This window comes from Scyliorhinus torazame, chromosome 13, assembly GCF_047496885.1.
Source record: "Scyliorhinus torazame isolate Kashiwa2021f chromosome 13, sScyTor2.1, whole genome shotgun sequence".
Taxonomy (NCBI): domain Eukaryota; kingdom Metazoa; phylum Chordata; class Chondrichthyes; order Carcharhiniformes; family Scyliorhinidae; genus Scyliorhinus; species Scyliorhinus torazame.
In genome coordinates this window covers 73,567,792-73,581,238 of record NC_092719.1, presented here as the reverse complement: position 1 = coordinate 73,581,238, position 13,447 = coordinate 73,567,792, and the positions used below count along the sequence as shown (strand labels likewise).

The window sequence follows — 13,447 nt, the reverse complement described above, 5'->3', positions numbered from 1 at the left end:
ATTCGGAAGCATTGTCACGGGATTAAATGTTGATAAGTGACAGATATAAGGATTGGGGGAACTTAGGTAGTGGGAAATGGAGGATGAATGGACGTGTTTTATGTCATGTACCTTGGTATGAAATGTCTTTGAAATGACGTATCATCCCTCTAATAGGGGTGGGGGGGGGGGGGGAGTATATTAGAGTCCTTCCTTTTGATTTTCCTTTGTTCTCATTTATTTTGTTCTATTTTATTATTATTAGCCCTTGGACTCATAATCAGAGTGTGCCTCGAAGCAGTGGATTACGCTGAAGCAGCCTGCTGGTCAGGACAGTGTGTTCCAAGTTTTCTATTTTGGAGAGGAGACAACAGATTCGTCGGCTCTGGGTGAATCTCAACAACCAGCTTTGGAGGAAGTCGGCTTGATTGACTGACTAGCAACCTGTAGGTTTGATGTGGAGATGCCGGCCCTGGACTGGGATTCTCAGTCTGGTGTGGTGCGCCCCCAGGATTCTGTCTTGCTAGCCGCCAATGGGGTTTCCCATTGTGGGCAACCCCACGCCGCTGGGCTGCCGGCGCAATGGTGAATCCCGACAGCGAAGAATCAAGCCCAATGTCTCTCCTATATATGCCATGAACGTGAACCTGCCTCCACGTCACCTGATGAAGGAGCAGAGCTCTGATAGCTTGTGATTTCAAATAAACCCTTTGGACTTTATCCTGGTGTTGTGAGACTTCTTACTGAACCTGCAGGTTGGCCAGGGACAATGTTCTGGCTGACAACATTCAGTGATTGGTTCCTGCATGATACTTCTGAGAGAGCTGCTCAGAAACGTTTAGACCTTGTATGGAGTAGGAGCTCTCTCTGCTGAAATAAATAACCATTTTATTGTTCTGAAACCAGCGAGTGCCTGGCACATCTTTACTATATAGTTGAAATGATCTTGAATCTACAAAAAGGTAGACAGCCTTGCCAGAGAAAACCCTCTCAAGCTCAGAAGGAAGAAGCATCGAAGTGAATGCTTGAACTTCTGAGAGACATAAACCGGAACCGATCCGAGTGCACCAAAGATTTTTATCCTTTTTATTTGATCATAATTTTTCTTCCTTGTTCACCACACTCCCCCTCTAAAAATATGTGTGTATAGAGTGGGGCGAGTTGGAAAGGGGGTGGGGGGGTGGGAAAGGGGTATTAGGTAGGCAGTTACATTTTTGGTCAGTCCGATTATTTTACAATTAAATAATAAAAGGTTACTTGTGTTAAAGTTACAAACCCGGGGCGTCATTCTCCGACCCCCGCCGGGTCGGAGAATGGCCGTTGGCCGCCGTGAATCCCGCCCCCGCCGAAGTCTCCGGTACCGGAGATTGGGCGGGGGCGGGAATCGGGCCGCGCCGGTTGGCGGGACCACCCGTTCAATTCTCCGGCCCGGGTGGGCCGAAGTCCCGCCCAGAAATTGCCTATCCCGCCAGCGTAAATCAAACCTGGTATTTACCGGCGGGACCAGGCGGCGTGGGCGGGCTCCGGGGTCCTGGGGGGGGGCGCGGGGCGATCTGACCCCGGGGGTGCCCCCACGGTGGCCTGGCCCGCGATCGGGGCCCACCGATCCGCAGGCGGGCCTGTGCCGTGGGGGCACTCTTTCCCTTCCGCCTCTGCTACGGCCTCCACCATGGCGGAGGCGGAAGAGACTCTCCCCACTGCGCATGCGCGGGAAACTTTCAGCGGCCGCTGACGCTCCCGCGCATGCGCCGCATTTCCGCGCCAGCTGGCGGGGCAACAAACGCCATTTCCGCCAGCTGGCGGGGCGGAAATCCCTCCGGCGTCGGCCTAGCCCCTCAATGTTGGGGCTAGGCCGCCAAAGATGCGGAGACTTCCGCACCTTTGGGCCGGCGCGATGCCCGTCTGATTGGCGCCGTCTTTGGCGCCAGTCGGCGGACATCGCGCCGTTGAGGGAGAATTTCGCCCCTGGTAACTGCAGTTTATTGGGCTCAGCCAAGGACATCAGGTATTTTAAAGTAACATCTAATTTCACTTATATTTCATCCTGGGTCAAGTGGGGCTGGAATTGACCATGCACTAGCCCAGCATGGCGTGACAACATGTTTTAAATGGAAATCCGCTTATTTTGATTACATCATTTTGAAAAAGGTGACAGGAGAAGTGATTTCAGGGAACATACTTTTATTAAGAATTAAGATCAATGCAAAAGATAAATATTTCAAAAATGTATCCAAGTAATTTCACCATTCATCCTTCCTGATCCTTTCTGATGAACGGCGGGATCTGACTGTTCCTGGTCCCTGTCACAGAGGGTTGTTATAAGGATAGAATTAGCCTGCAAAACAGCTGAAGATCGTTTAAACTAGCCAATTCAGTGATTCACTAATTTGGATTTATAAAGGGTATGGATTTATAAAGACTATGTATAGCAATGTGCCATGATCCAATTGATGGAAAACATTTCTAGCTAGGTGAATATAACAACACATGAGCCAATTTTATTCTCACCCAAAATACGCCAAGTTGTTAAGAATGCTTGACTGACATCAGTAGGCCTCTTGAGGCCTGACACAGCAACATTGGTCCAAGGCGTGCAAAAAACATTAAAAAGGAGCATTTACATTTGCCTAATAACCGATGATTTGGAAATACTGGGGGTACATAAAACAAGTTTTGTGGTGAATTTATTGGACAATATACACCAGGCGTCGTTTTCCATGGCAAATTAAGCCGTATGTATGGTGTAATAGGAGCAGGCATTTGGCTGGACACCTGATTGGCACTGTTGGCGAATGGAAGATCCCAAACTTCAGTTCTAATGTGTTCAAGCATCAGGTAAAAGTATAGTTTTCAGTTCACGGTCGTTGTTCCACAGACACAACAATTCATTTAAAAAAATGAAAAATATCTCATCTCACAGACAAATTTATTCTGTCCGAGACATTTATTTAAAAGCACAGCTAGTCGATAATTAATATAAACTTTAAATTTTTTTGAAGATTATGGTACCTAGGATTTGATAATTAACAAAAATAAAACCTTTTGCTTTCTTTTCCTAAAATATTCGACTGTCAATTTGACAACATCTTAACCAAGTGTCAAGTAAAATGTAATAAAGTCCTTTTTCAAACATTCGATTCTTTGTCTGAGTCAGTGATGGGTGCTGTGGCTGAAAGATCTCCATTGTCAGGTTTATGGTCCTTGCCCTGGTCAGGCATCATTTCAGTCCCACACTTGGATTCTGGGCAGTGGTCCTTGGCAGGAAAACGTTTCATCAATTTCGTCAAAATAAAATAAAACACCAGCATGCCAACTCCACGCATTGACACTTGTAAGCCCAGAAAGATATGCCTGCATTGAATGGGAGAACAGGAACAAGGCGTTAAAACTCTGAGGCAGATCATTAACTGCAAGAGGAAGGTGGGTTTGGGTTTGCTTTTCAGGCCACAAAGAGTCCACACCGGGTTTGTTGAAACAAAAACTTACTTTATTTTACAATTACTATTATGTACAGCTCCATTGGCTCCCTACCGGATCTTCTCTAGTTGGTGCCTTAATGGCCGACTCTATTTATATATAGTCAGACCTTGCTAGAGGTCCCCCACCCAGAGAGATCCCCTGCCCTCTTATCGGGAGGGCTCGTATTCTGTAAGGTCCACGGGGTAGTTAATCGTTCCCACCGATTGAGACCTGTTTGGGTTATAACATCCCTCCACCGCAAAGTCCGAAGAACGTTCAACGGACTGTGGTGAAGGAGAGCGCCGGGCTCTCTTGTTGTCCGGCTGGGCGTCGACCCGCGGTGCTGGATCGGGCAGCGTGTATCTAGAAGGCAAACGCTGCTTCTGGCATGAATGTTGTGATGGCTGCAGTGCCTGAGGCTATGGTTCCGAGGGCTCCCCATCGGAGTCCTCAGATGCCTGCATTTCCATCTCAGAGTCCGTGCCGACGACCTGAGTCATGTTGCCATCTTGATCCCCTTGGAGTCCCGCTGTGGTCTGTACAGGCAGCAGATGAAACTTGGGAACAACTATCCGAGGATAAGGAATTTTCTGAAGTGGTTGCCTGGACCCAAAGTGATCAAGGTGCTTTTACATGATACGACCTCGGGCTTGCACCTGGTAAGAAACTGGCCCTGTCAGGTGGAGGATAACGCCCGAGACCCACTGGGCACCATCAACAAAGTTTCGAACAAACACCGAGTCACCTGGTACAAAGAGTCTAGACAGTCGACGTCGAATGAGGCAATGCCCTTTCTGCTCCTAGTTGTGGCGCACTTTCTCACCCACATCAGGTAAAATCATACTAAGGTGGGGATGAAGTCTCTGGCCCATCAGCATTTCAGCGGGGACTACCCCAGTTACTGTGTGCGGAGTGGTCCCGTAGCAAAACAAGAACCGAGCCAGCCTGGTGTGCATTGATCCAGAAGACTGTTTCTTGAGGTACTTGTGACAATAAGCGATTTTCATTTCATTTCATTTCATATGTCGCACCCTATTCGCTTTTAGAAACCTGGAGATCTCCTCACTCGTAAAAGGAGTGCCATTATCTATGACGAGCACTTCAGGATTTTGTGCTTGCAAAACGATGAACCCGGATATCGTCCCTGCCATTCTGTGTGCTTCTAGCCACTTCGAATGGGCGTCAATCAACAAAAGGAACATGGACCCCTGAAACGGACCAGTAAAGTCGGCGTGCATCCATGCACGGCTGTCCTGGCCATTCTCAATGATGTAGGGGAGGGTTGTGGGAGCTTCTGATGCTCCTGACAAATGGAGCATTGTTGGGCCATTTTTTCAATGTCCACATCCAGGCCCAGCCATCATACGTAGCTGCTTGCCAGCATTTTCATCTTGGACATGTCTGGATGTCCATTGTGGAGGTCTTTCAACTCCTGAAAATGCCCTTAACTCGCCTAGAAGCTGTCGATGCTGCCTTCCGTATAACACCACGCACCGAACGTTGAAAAAGATTGGTTCTGTCTGGGCTGATTCTCAGATCCTTGGTGCTGTGACAGACAAGAAATCCATGAAATTCAGAGTCACAACTACCTCGACCATCCTAGGGATCAATGAAGGGCCAATTGATAAAGGCAACGGCTCAGCGCATCGGCATTCGCTATTTGAGTCCCTAGACTATGTTCATAGGCGGCTAGCAAAACGGCCCAGTGCTGGATCCGTGCAGAGGAAATGGGCGGAATCGCCTTATCCTCCTGGAAAAGTCCAAATAAAGGTTTAAGGTCCATCATTTAAAAAAAGAATTTAGAGTACCCAATTTTTTTTTCTAATTAAGGGGCAATTTAGCGTGGCCAATCCACCAGTCTGCACATCTTTGGGTTGTGGGGGCGAAACCCACGCAAACATGCGGGGAATGTGCAAACTCCACATGAACAGTGACCCAGAGCCGGGACAGAGCCTGGGACCTTGGCACCGTGAGGCAGTAGTGCTAACCACCGCGCCAACGTGCTGCCCTATGGTCCGTCATAATAGTGACATGGCAGCCTCTTTCGCATGAAAAATGCACTTCGTTCGTCGTAAGCGGACACCAGCCTCAGGGAACCTCTTCAACAATGCCCCCAGGTTGTCCAAATGGTCTTGCTTAGAAGCTCCCGTGACCAGCACAACACCTTAACATATTGTCACATGCATGGGCCCTTGCAGAAAGTTCTCCATTACGTGCTGAAATAAAGCACAGGTGGAGGACTCTCCGAAAGGCAACCATGTCTACTTGTGCAGCCCCCTGTGCTTATTGACGGTAGCATATTTGCGGGAGATATTGAAGATCCGGACTGGGGCTGGGGATGTGGTGTCAGAGCCAGGGAAGATAAATGAGGCATTTAGAGAGTATTACCAGGGACTTTATGAGGCAGACCCGGGAGGAGAGGAGGGGGACATGGGGTGGTATTCTTGGCTGGGTCAAAGAACGCCAGTACTGGGGCTGTGGTGAGCTTCGCCTTCAGCTCAAGCCACTCCGCTTGATGTGCAGGAAGCCGCTGGAACACTGTCGACTTATTAACGAGATGCCGGAGGTCGGTGTTGTGGGATGCCATGTTGGGAATGAATTTTCCCAGAAGAATTTACCATCCCGAGGAAGCAGAGGACCGCCTTTTTTCCTCTGGTGTCTTCATGGCATTGATTGCCAGCACCTTGTCGGTGTCAGGTTGCACACCTTGCTGTGAAATGTGGTCACCTAAAAACTTGATAGCGGACCGCCCAAACGAGCATTTGGCCCTGTTGAGCTGGAGGCCATTTCATGAATCCTCTGGAAAACCTGTTTGAGGTGAGCAATGTGATCCTCGGGCGTCGTGCGCCAGATGATCACATTGTCCACAGAGACTCGCACCCCCTCGATGCCCTCCATCATTTGCTCCATTATGCGATGAAATACTTTGGAAGCTGATATGTTGTAGCAATACCTGCCGAACGGAGTGTTAAAAGTGCACAGCTTCCGATTGGACTCGTCCAGCTGAATTTGCCAGAAGCCACGGGTGGCGCCCAGCTTGGTAAAGAATTTGGCGTGAGCCATCTTGCAGGTCAATCGGGTAATGCTCTCGCATGATGTTGCGATTCGGGTCTTTGGGATCAATGCAAATGCGGAGATTGGCAGAGGGTTTCTTGACGCAGACCATGGAGCTGACCCAGTCTGTGGCTTCCGCGACCTTTGAAATGATGCCCTGGTCTTGGAGCTCTCGTAGCTGCATTTTCAGATGATCCTTGAGAGGAGCTGGCACTCGGCGTAGTGCCTGGATGACTGGGGTGGCATTCGGCTTGAGCAATATCTTGTAGCGATATGGGAGCATGCCCATCCCATCAAACACACTGTGGTATTGTGTGAGAATGTCGTCTATCTCAGCCTGGAGATTCGCATTGGGCGAGGCCGTCGCTGGTGTCGAGGACATGGCATGAACCCGCTGTACTAGATATAGGAGTTTCCATGCACGAGCACCGAGCAGGGATGCCTTGTTAGGCCGGACAATCTCAAATCTCAACGTCGCCTTGATTGCCTTGAGAGACACCTAGCTGACACAACCCACTGGCAGCAATAGCATTACCATTGTAGTCAAGGAATTGGCAGGCTGGAAGAATGCTAGGTTTGTGTCAGATGCTGTCGAGATCCGACTGTGATATGAGGTTCGCAGACGTGCCAGTGTCCAATTTAAATCGGACGCGAGACTGGTTGACCGTGATGAAGGCACACCACTCGTCGTCAGGATCCACACTGAGGATCGAAAGGCGGTTGGCAGGCACGGTGGAGACCAACTCACGTATGGTGATGATGCCCACCCGATATGGAGACTCGAGGCAGTCAGCATCGGGGTCCGTTGGGGTGTCTGGATCAGAATCCTGCATGCCTTGTGTGCAGCGGACATGTCTGCGCTGCTGTTGTTCGGTGGAGCGGACCTGCAGAAGGCCGCGTAGTGGCCAGGCTTTCCACACTGTAGACATCGCCTGCCTTTGGCTGGACGTTGCCGCTTTAAATGGGCGGAGCCACAATTCGGACATGTCACGACGCTGACATCAGCACGTTCTGTGCGCCATCGCGCATGCGCAGTGCAGTCGGCCGACGTTCGCGCATGGTCCTCAGGGTCTTCGGCCTCATCGTCCACCCGGTCGTGGCGCGCATGCGTGGGGACCTGAGAAAAGCGGGCAAAACGGCCACTCTCCTCGATGCTCAGGCCTTGCATTTCTACAATGGCCTGCACCCTTTCTGCCTCGTGGGAGGCCAGCTTTGCAGTTTCTGCCGCCTGATGCGGGAGTAACGATTTCTGGCGTGCTCATGGACAATGCACGTTTCGATGGCGATGGAGTGTGTCAACTGTTTGATTTTGAGGAGCTGCTCCCGCAGGAAGTCGGACTGGACCCCGAAAATGATCTGATCCCGGATCATGGAATCAGTCGTCGAGCCATAATTACATCACTGCGCTAGGATGCGGAGATGGGTCAAGAAGGACTGAAAAGGTTCATCCTTACCCTGAAGCCTCTGTTGGAAGATGTACCGTTCAAAGCTCTCATTCACCTCGATGTCGCAGTGGCTGTTGAATTTCAGCAGCACTGTCTTGAACTTTGTCATGTCTTCGCCATCGGCAAACGTAAGCGAGTTATAGATGTGGATGGCGTGATCCCCCGCAGTCGACAGGAACAGCATGATCTTTCTGGCGTCCAATGCTGCCTCGAGGTCGGAGGCCTCGCTGTACAGGAGGAACTTTTGTTTGAACACCTTCCAGTTGGCGCCGAGGTAGCCGGAGATCCGGAGTTGCGAAGGAGGCTGGATCTTCTCCATGCCGCTGGATGGCTGTTTGCTGGTCGTTGCAGATGCACTCGAGGTAGGTTCGTGAGGATTAATAGCACTCTGGTACCATGATGTGTTAAGTAGGTTAGTTCAACGTTGACTGCAACTGGATGCAGTGAAACTAGAAACAGGCTTCTGACACAGGAGATGGTCCAACACTGTTTTATTGAACTTCCTGATTGCTGTACATAGTCTGCTGTGAGTTAACACTCTATCAATCTAACTGATAGCCTCCTACTGGCTTGACCAGACTAACTCTCTACCTCATGGTGCTAGCGCTCACTGGCTTGTGCACTCTTACTATCTCAGTAGCTGTGTCCTGTAGAGAGAGGGAGAGTCTTATTGTCCTGTGTGCTTTATAGTGGTGGTGTCCTGTCTGGTGATTGCTTGTTATGTGTTGTGTGTGTTCATTGGTTATCCTGTGTGTCAATCACTGCCTGTCTGCATCTCATTATATACATGAGTGGATATTATGACAGTGTCCGTGGACGCAGAGAAAGCATTTGATCGGGTGGAGTGGCGGTACTTGTTCGAAGTTTTGGGAAGGTTTGGATTTGGGCCGAGATTTGTGGTATGGGTGCGGTTGCTGTATGTGGCGCCAAGACCGAGGGTGAGGGCGAATGATATGAGCTCACGAAGCTTTGACTTACACAGTGGTACGAGGCAGGGGTGCCCGCTGTCGCTGCTGCTGTTTGTGCTGGCCATAGAGCCGTTGGCGATGGCTCTCAGGGGTCGGCTGAGTGGCAGGGGATAATTAGGGGACAGAGGGAGCATCGGGTGTCGCTCTATGCCGATGACTTCCTGCTATTTGTTTTGGATTCGTTGGCGAGTATGGGAAGGATTATGGGCCTGTTGGGGAGGTTTGGAGGGTTCTCGGGATACAAGCTGAATGTAGGGAAAAGCAAGGTATTCCCAGTGAATGAGCTGGCACAGCGGGCTAATTTAGGGGGGGGGGGTGCCATTTACGGTAGCGAGGGATAGGCTTAGGTACTTGGGGATTCAGCTAGTGAGGGAATGGACGGGACGCCAGAAGTGGAACTGAACGAAGCTGGTGGTGGAGGCCAGGGAGGATCTTAAGAGGTGGGGTACACTGCACTTAACATTGGCGGGGAGGGTCCAAGTGGTGAAAATTAATATTCTGCCGAGGTTCTTGTTTATCTTTCAGGCTCTCCGATCTTTATACCAAAGGCCTTTTTTCGGAAAGTGGACAAAATCATCTCTGACTTTGTATGGGCGGGGGAAGGTGCCGAGGGTGGGGAGGACCCTACAACAGAGGCAGAGGCAGTGGGGGGGGGGGGGGGGTTGGCATTGCCAAACTTGCTTCATTATTATTGGGTGGCAAATGTGGACAAGATGAGACGGTGGTGGGAAGGAGAAGGGGTAGAGTGGGTTAGGATGGAGGAGGAATCTTGTAAGGGCTCTAGTTTGAGGGCTATGGTGATGGCAGCATTGCCAATGGCTCAGAGTAGGTATTCAGGGAGCCCAGTGGTGCAGTCCATGATGAAGATATGGAATCAGCTGAGGAGGCATTTTAGGGTGGAAGGGATGTCGGTGCGAACGCCGCTGTGCGAGAGAGGTCTGGAAGGGGTTCCCTAGATTGCCGGGATACACCCTGCTGGGGCGACTGCTGCTTCCAGATGTGGAAGGGGAGGGATAAATTGGGGATATGTATAAGTGGCTGGGGGAGCAGGGAGGCGAGCAGGTGGTGAAGATCAAGGAGAAATGGGAAGCAGAGTTGGGAATGGAGATCAATTGGGGAGTATGGAGTGAGGCACTGCAAAGGGTAAACAGGACCTCCTCTTGTGCAAGGATGAGCCTGATACAGTTTAAGGTGGTGCACAGGGTGCATATGACTCGGGCGAGAATGAGTGGGTTCTTTCAGGGGGTAGCAGATGAGTGTGAGAGGTGTGGGCGGGGGTCAGCGAATCATGCGCACGTGTTTTGGGCTTGTGAAAAATTGGGAAAATTCTGGGCAGAAGTGTTCGCGGTCTTAGCCAGGATAGGTGAGGAGGGAGTGGACCCAGACCCTTTGGTGGCGATATTTGGGGTTTCAGAGAAGCCGGAGCTCATGGAGAGGAGGAAGGCCAATGTCATGGCCTTCACTTCTGATTGCATGGCGACGGACTTTGCTGGAGTGGCGGTCGGCATTGCCACCGGGGGTAGCAGCATGGTTGGGTGACCTGTACGACTTCCTGCGGTTAGAGAAGATAAAGTATGAGTTAAGGGGATCAGCAGGGGAGTTCGACAAAAAGTGAGGGATGTTTGTGACCGTGTTTGAGGAGCTGTTCGTCGCGGGGGGGGGGGGGGGGGTGAGATGGGGTGATGGGGAGGGGGGGGGGGTGAAAAAGAAGGAAAATCTGTACAAACTGTCTAGCTGATTGTTGGGAAGAATGTTTCCCGGGGTGTTTATTTGCAATACCCTACTTTGATACAGGTTTGAATAAAATGCGTTTTTAAAAAAACATATTTGCGGGAGGCCGGATCCAACTTGAGCTGCAAATATGTGTGCCTCATATCAGGCAACATCCTGGTGAAAGCATCCACATCCTCTCCAAAGCATCCACATCCTTTTGGTAACTCCTAGCGCATGGTCTTAATTATTCACTTTAAAACATCTGGATCATTTCACATTGCGCGTCAACCCCATCCATTGCATTGAGCCAACACCTCATTCTTACCTGAAAGTATCGGAGTTGTAAATCCTGCAGGCCCCTCGACCCCCACATCTGTTGGTTCCCCATTTCAGGCACGTTTTGTCTATCAAAGCTCCAAAGTAAATAGGAGCAGGGATTCCAGCTGGAACAGGGAGGAGAGTAGATGTCAACAGTCAGTCCAGCAACATCCTATGACAATTGACACAATTTTGCTAAATTCAAAGTATCATCGTACATCATTGAATTTGTCTATCTTTGTGTTTGTGGAACCCACTGTAGCGCACAAAGACTCCGTGAGACGAATAGAGTGAAGTCGATGAGGCTTTATTAAGCGTGTCTGTTCCCCAGCAGCCCGATAGTAAACTGGCATGCGGGGGAAGACACCGGCTTCTTATACTTCGCCTTCAGGGCGGAGCTTGAGGTCAACGGCCAACCAGGACCCGGGATCTGTCAGCCAATGACATTAGGGCTTCCAGTCCCACATGACCCCCAATACATACTACCACATTCACCCCTTGTCAAAAATGAACCCGGCGGGGTGATGCTTCGTATGGTGGTAAGGGTTTACAGGGCTGGTCCTGGGAGGATAGAACAGTTACATGGTAGTACAGTATTGGACAGTTTCGTCCTGTTACAACTATTTACAGAGGGTATAGGAAAAACAAAATGTTCATTGAACAGTCCATCTTTGTTTTACATCGACGCCACGAGTCGGTCGGGCGGTCTGGTCGTCCGTGTCGATCGCCTCGGCCCCGGCGGTGGTGGTGGTGCTTGTACCAGTGTTGTCGCCTCCGGGAGCCGCACAGTTTCAGCTGTCGGTGCAAAGGGGAGGGGGACTATTCCTCCTGGGAAGGGGGCGGTCGCGGGGTGCGGCGGTGGCAGGAAGGGGGGCGGTTGGGTTGATGGTGTCGGGGGGGTGTGCGTGGTGCCGGCTGGCGCCAGATCCCGCAGGGAGACCGTGTCCTGTCGGCCGTCGGGGTACTCCACGTAGGCGTACTGGGGGTTTGCGTGGAGGAGGTGAACCCTTTTGACCAACAGGTCCGCCTTATGTGCCCGCACGTGCTTTCGGAGCAGGATGGGTCCTGGGGCCGCCAGCCAGGTCGGCAGCGACGTTCCAGAGGAGGACCTCCTAGGGAAGACAAGGAGACGCTCGTGAGGCGTTTGATTAGTGCTTGTACATAATAACGACCGGATGGAATGGAGAGCGTCCGGGAGGACCTCCTGCCACCGTGAAACTGGGAGATCCCTGGACCATAGGGCCAGTAGGACGGCCTTCCAGACCGTGCCATTCTCCCTTTCTACTTGCCCGTTCCCCCAGGGGTTGTAGCTGGTCGTCCTGCTTGAGGCTATGCCCTTGCTGAGCAAGAACTGGCGCAGCTCGTCACTCATGAAAGAGGACCCCCTGTCGCTGTGGACGTATGCGGGGTAACCGAACAGCGTGAAGATGCTGTTCAGGGCTTTAATGACTGTGGCCGCGGTCATGTCGGAGCAGGGAATGGCAAAAGGGAAGCGGGAGTATTCGTCCACTACATTAAGGAAATATGCGTTGCGGTCGGTGGAGGGGAGGGGCCCTTTGAAATCGAGACTGAGGCGTTCAAAGGGGCGGGAAGCCTTAATCAGGTGCGCTCCATCTGGCCTGAAAAAATGCGGCTTGCATTCCGCGCAGATGTGGCAGTCCCTTGTGACTGTACGGACCTCTTCTAAAGAGTATGGGAGATTGCGGGACTTGATGAAGTGGTAAAACCGAGTGACCCCCGGGTGGCAGAGGTCCTCGTGGAGGGTTTGGAGGCGGTCAATTTGTGCGTTGGCACATGTGCCGCGGGATAGGGCATCGGACGGCTCGTTCAGCTTTCCGGGCCGGTACAAGATCTCATAGTTGAAGGTGGAGAGCTCGATCCTCCACCTTAAGATCTTGTCATTTTTAATCTTGCCCCGCTGTGCATTATCGAACATGAAGGCTACCGACCGTTGGTCAGTGAGGAGAGTGAATCTCCTGCCGGCCAGGTAATGCCTCCAATGTCGCACAGCTTCCACTATGGCTTGGGCTTCCTTTTCCACTGAGGAGTGGCGGATTTCTGAGGCGTGGAGGGTTCGGGAGAAGAAGGCCACGGGTCTGCCCGCTTGGTTAAGGGTAGCCGCTAGAGCTACGTCGGAGGAGTCGCTCTCGACCTGGAAGGGGAGGGACTCGTCGATGGCGCGCATCGTGGCCTTTGCGATGTCCGCTTTGATGCGGCTGAAGGCCTGGCAAGCCTCTGTCGACAGAGGGAAGGTCGTGGTCTGTATTAGGGGGCGGGCCTTGTCTGCGTACTGGGGGACCCACTGGGCGTAGCACGAAAAGAACCCCAGGCAGCGTTTCAGGGCTTTTGGGCAGTGCGGGAGGGGAAATTCCATGAGTGCGCGCATACGTTCGGGGTCGGGGCCTATTATCCCATTGCGCACTATGTAGCCCAGAATGGCTAGCCGATCGGTGCTAAAAACTCACTTGTCCTCGTTGTACGTGAGGTTCAAGGCTTTGGCGGTCTGGAGGA

At 51.5% G+C, this 13,447-nt stretch overlaps 1 protein-coding gene across 3 annotated transcripts in view; it reads right to left on the bottom strand.

Annotated features, from left to right (window-relative positions):
* Positions 1-2,143: 2,143 nt before the first annotated feature.
* Positions 2,144-13,447, bottom strand: part of LOC140388106 (solute carrier organic anion transporter family member 1C1-like) — a 105,600-nt gene continuing 94,296 nt past the window's right edge. For all 3 annotated transcript variants that reach the window (XM_072471759.1, XM_072471761.1, XM_072471760.1), the window contains exons 14-15: positions 10,944-11,061; positions 2,144-3,330 (exon numbers count right to left, since the gene is read on the bottom strand). In XM_072471759.1, the coding sequence (XP_072327860.1) occupies positions 3,105-3,330; positions 10,944-11,061 (344 nt within the window). In that variant the 3' untranslated portion in view covers positions 2,144-3,104. The remainder of the gene's footprint in view (positions 3,331-10,943; positions 11,062-13,447) is intronic.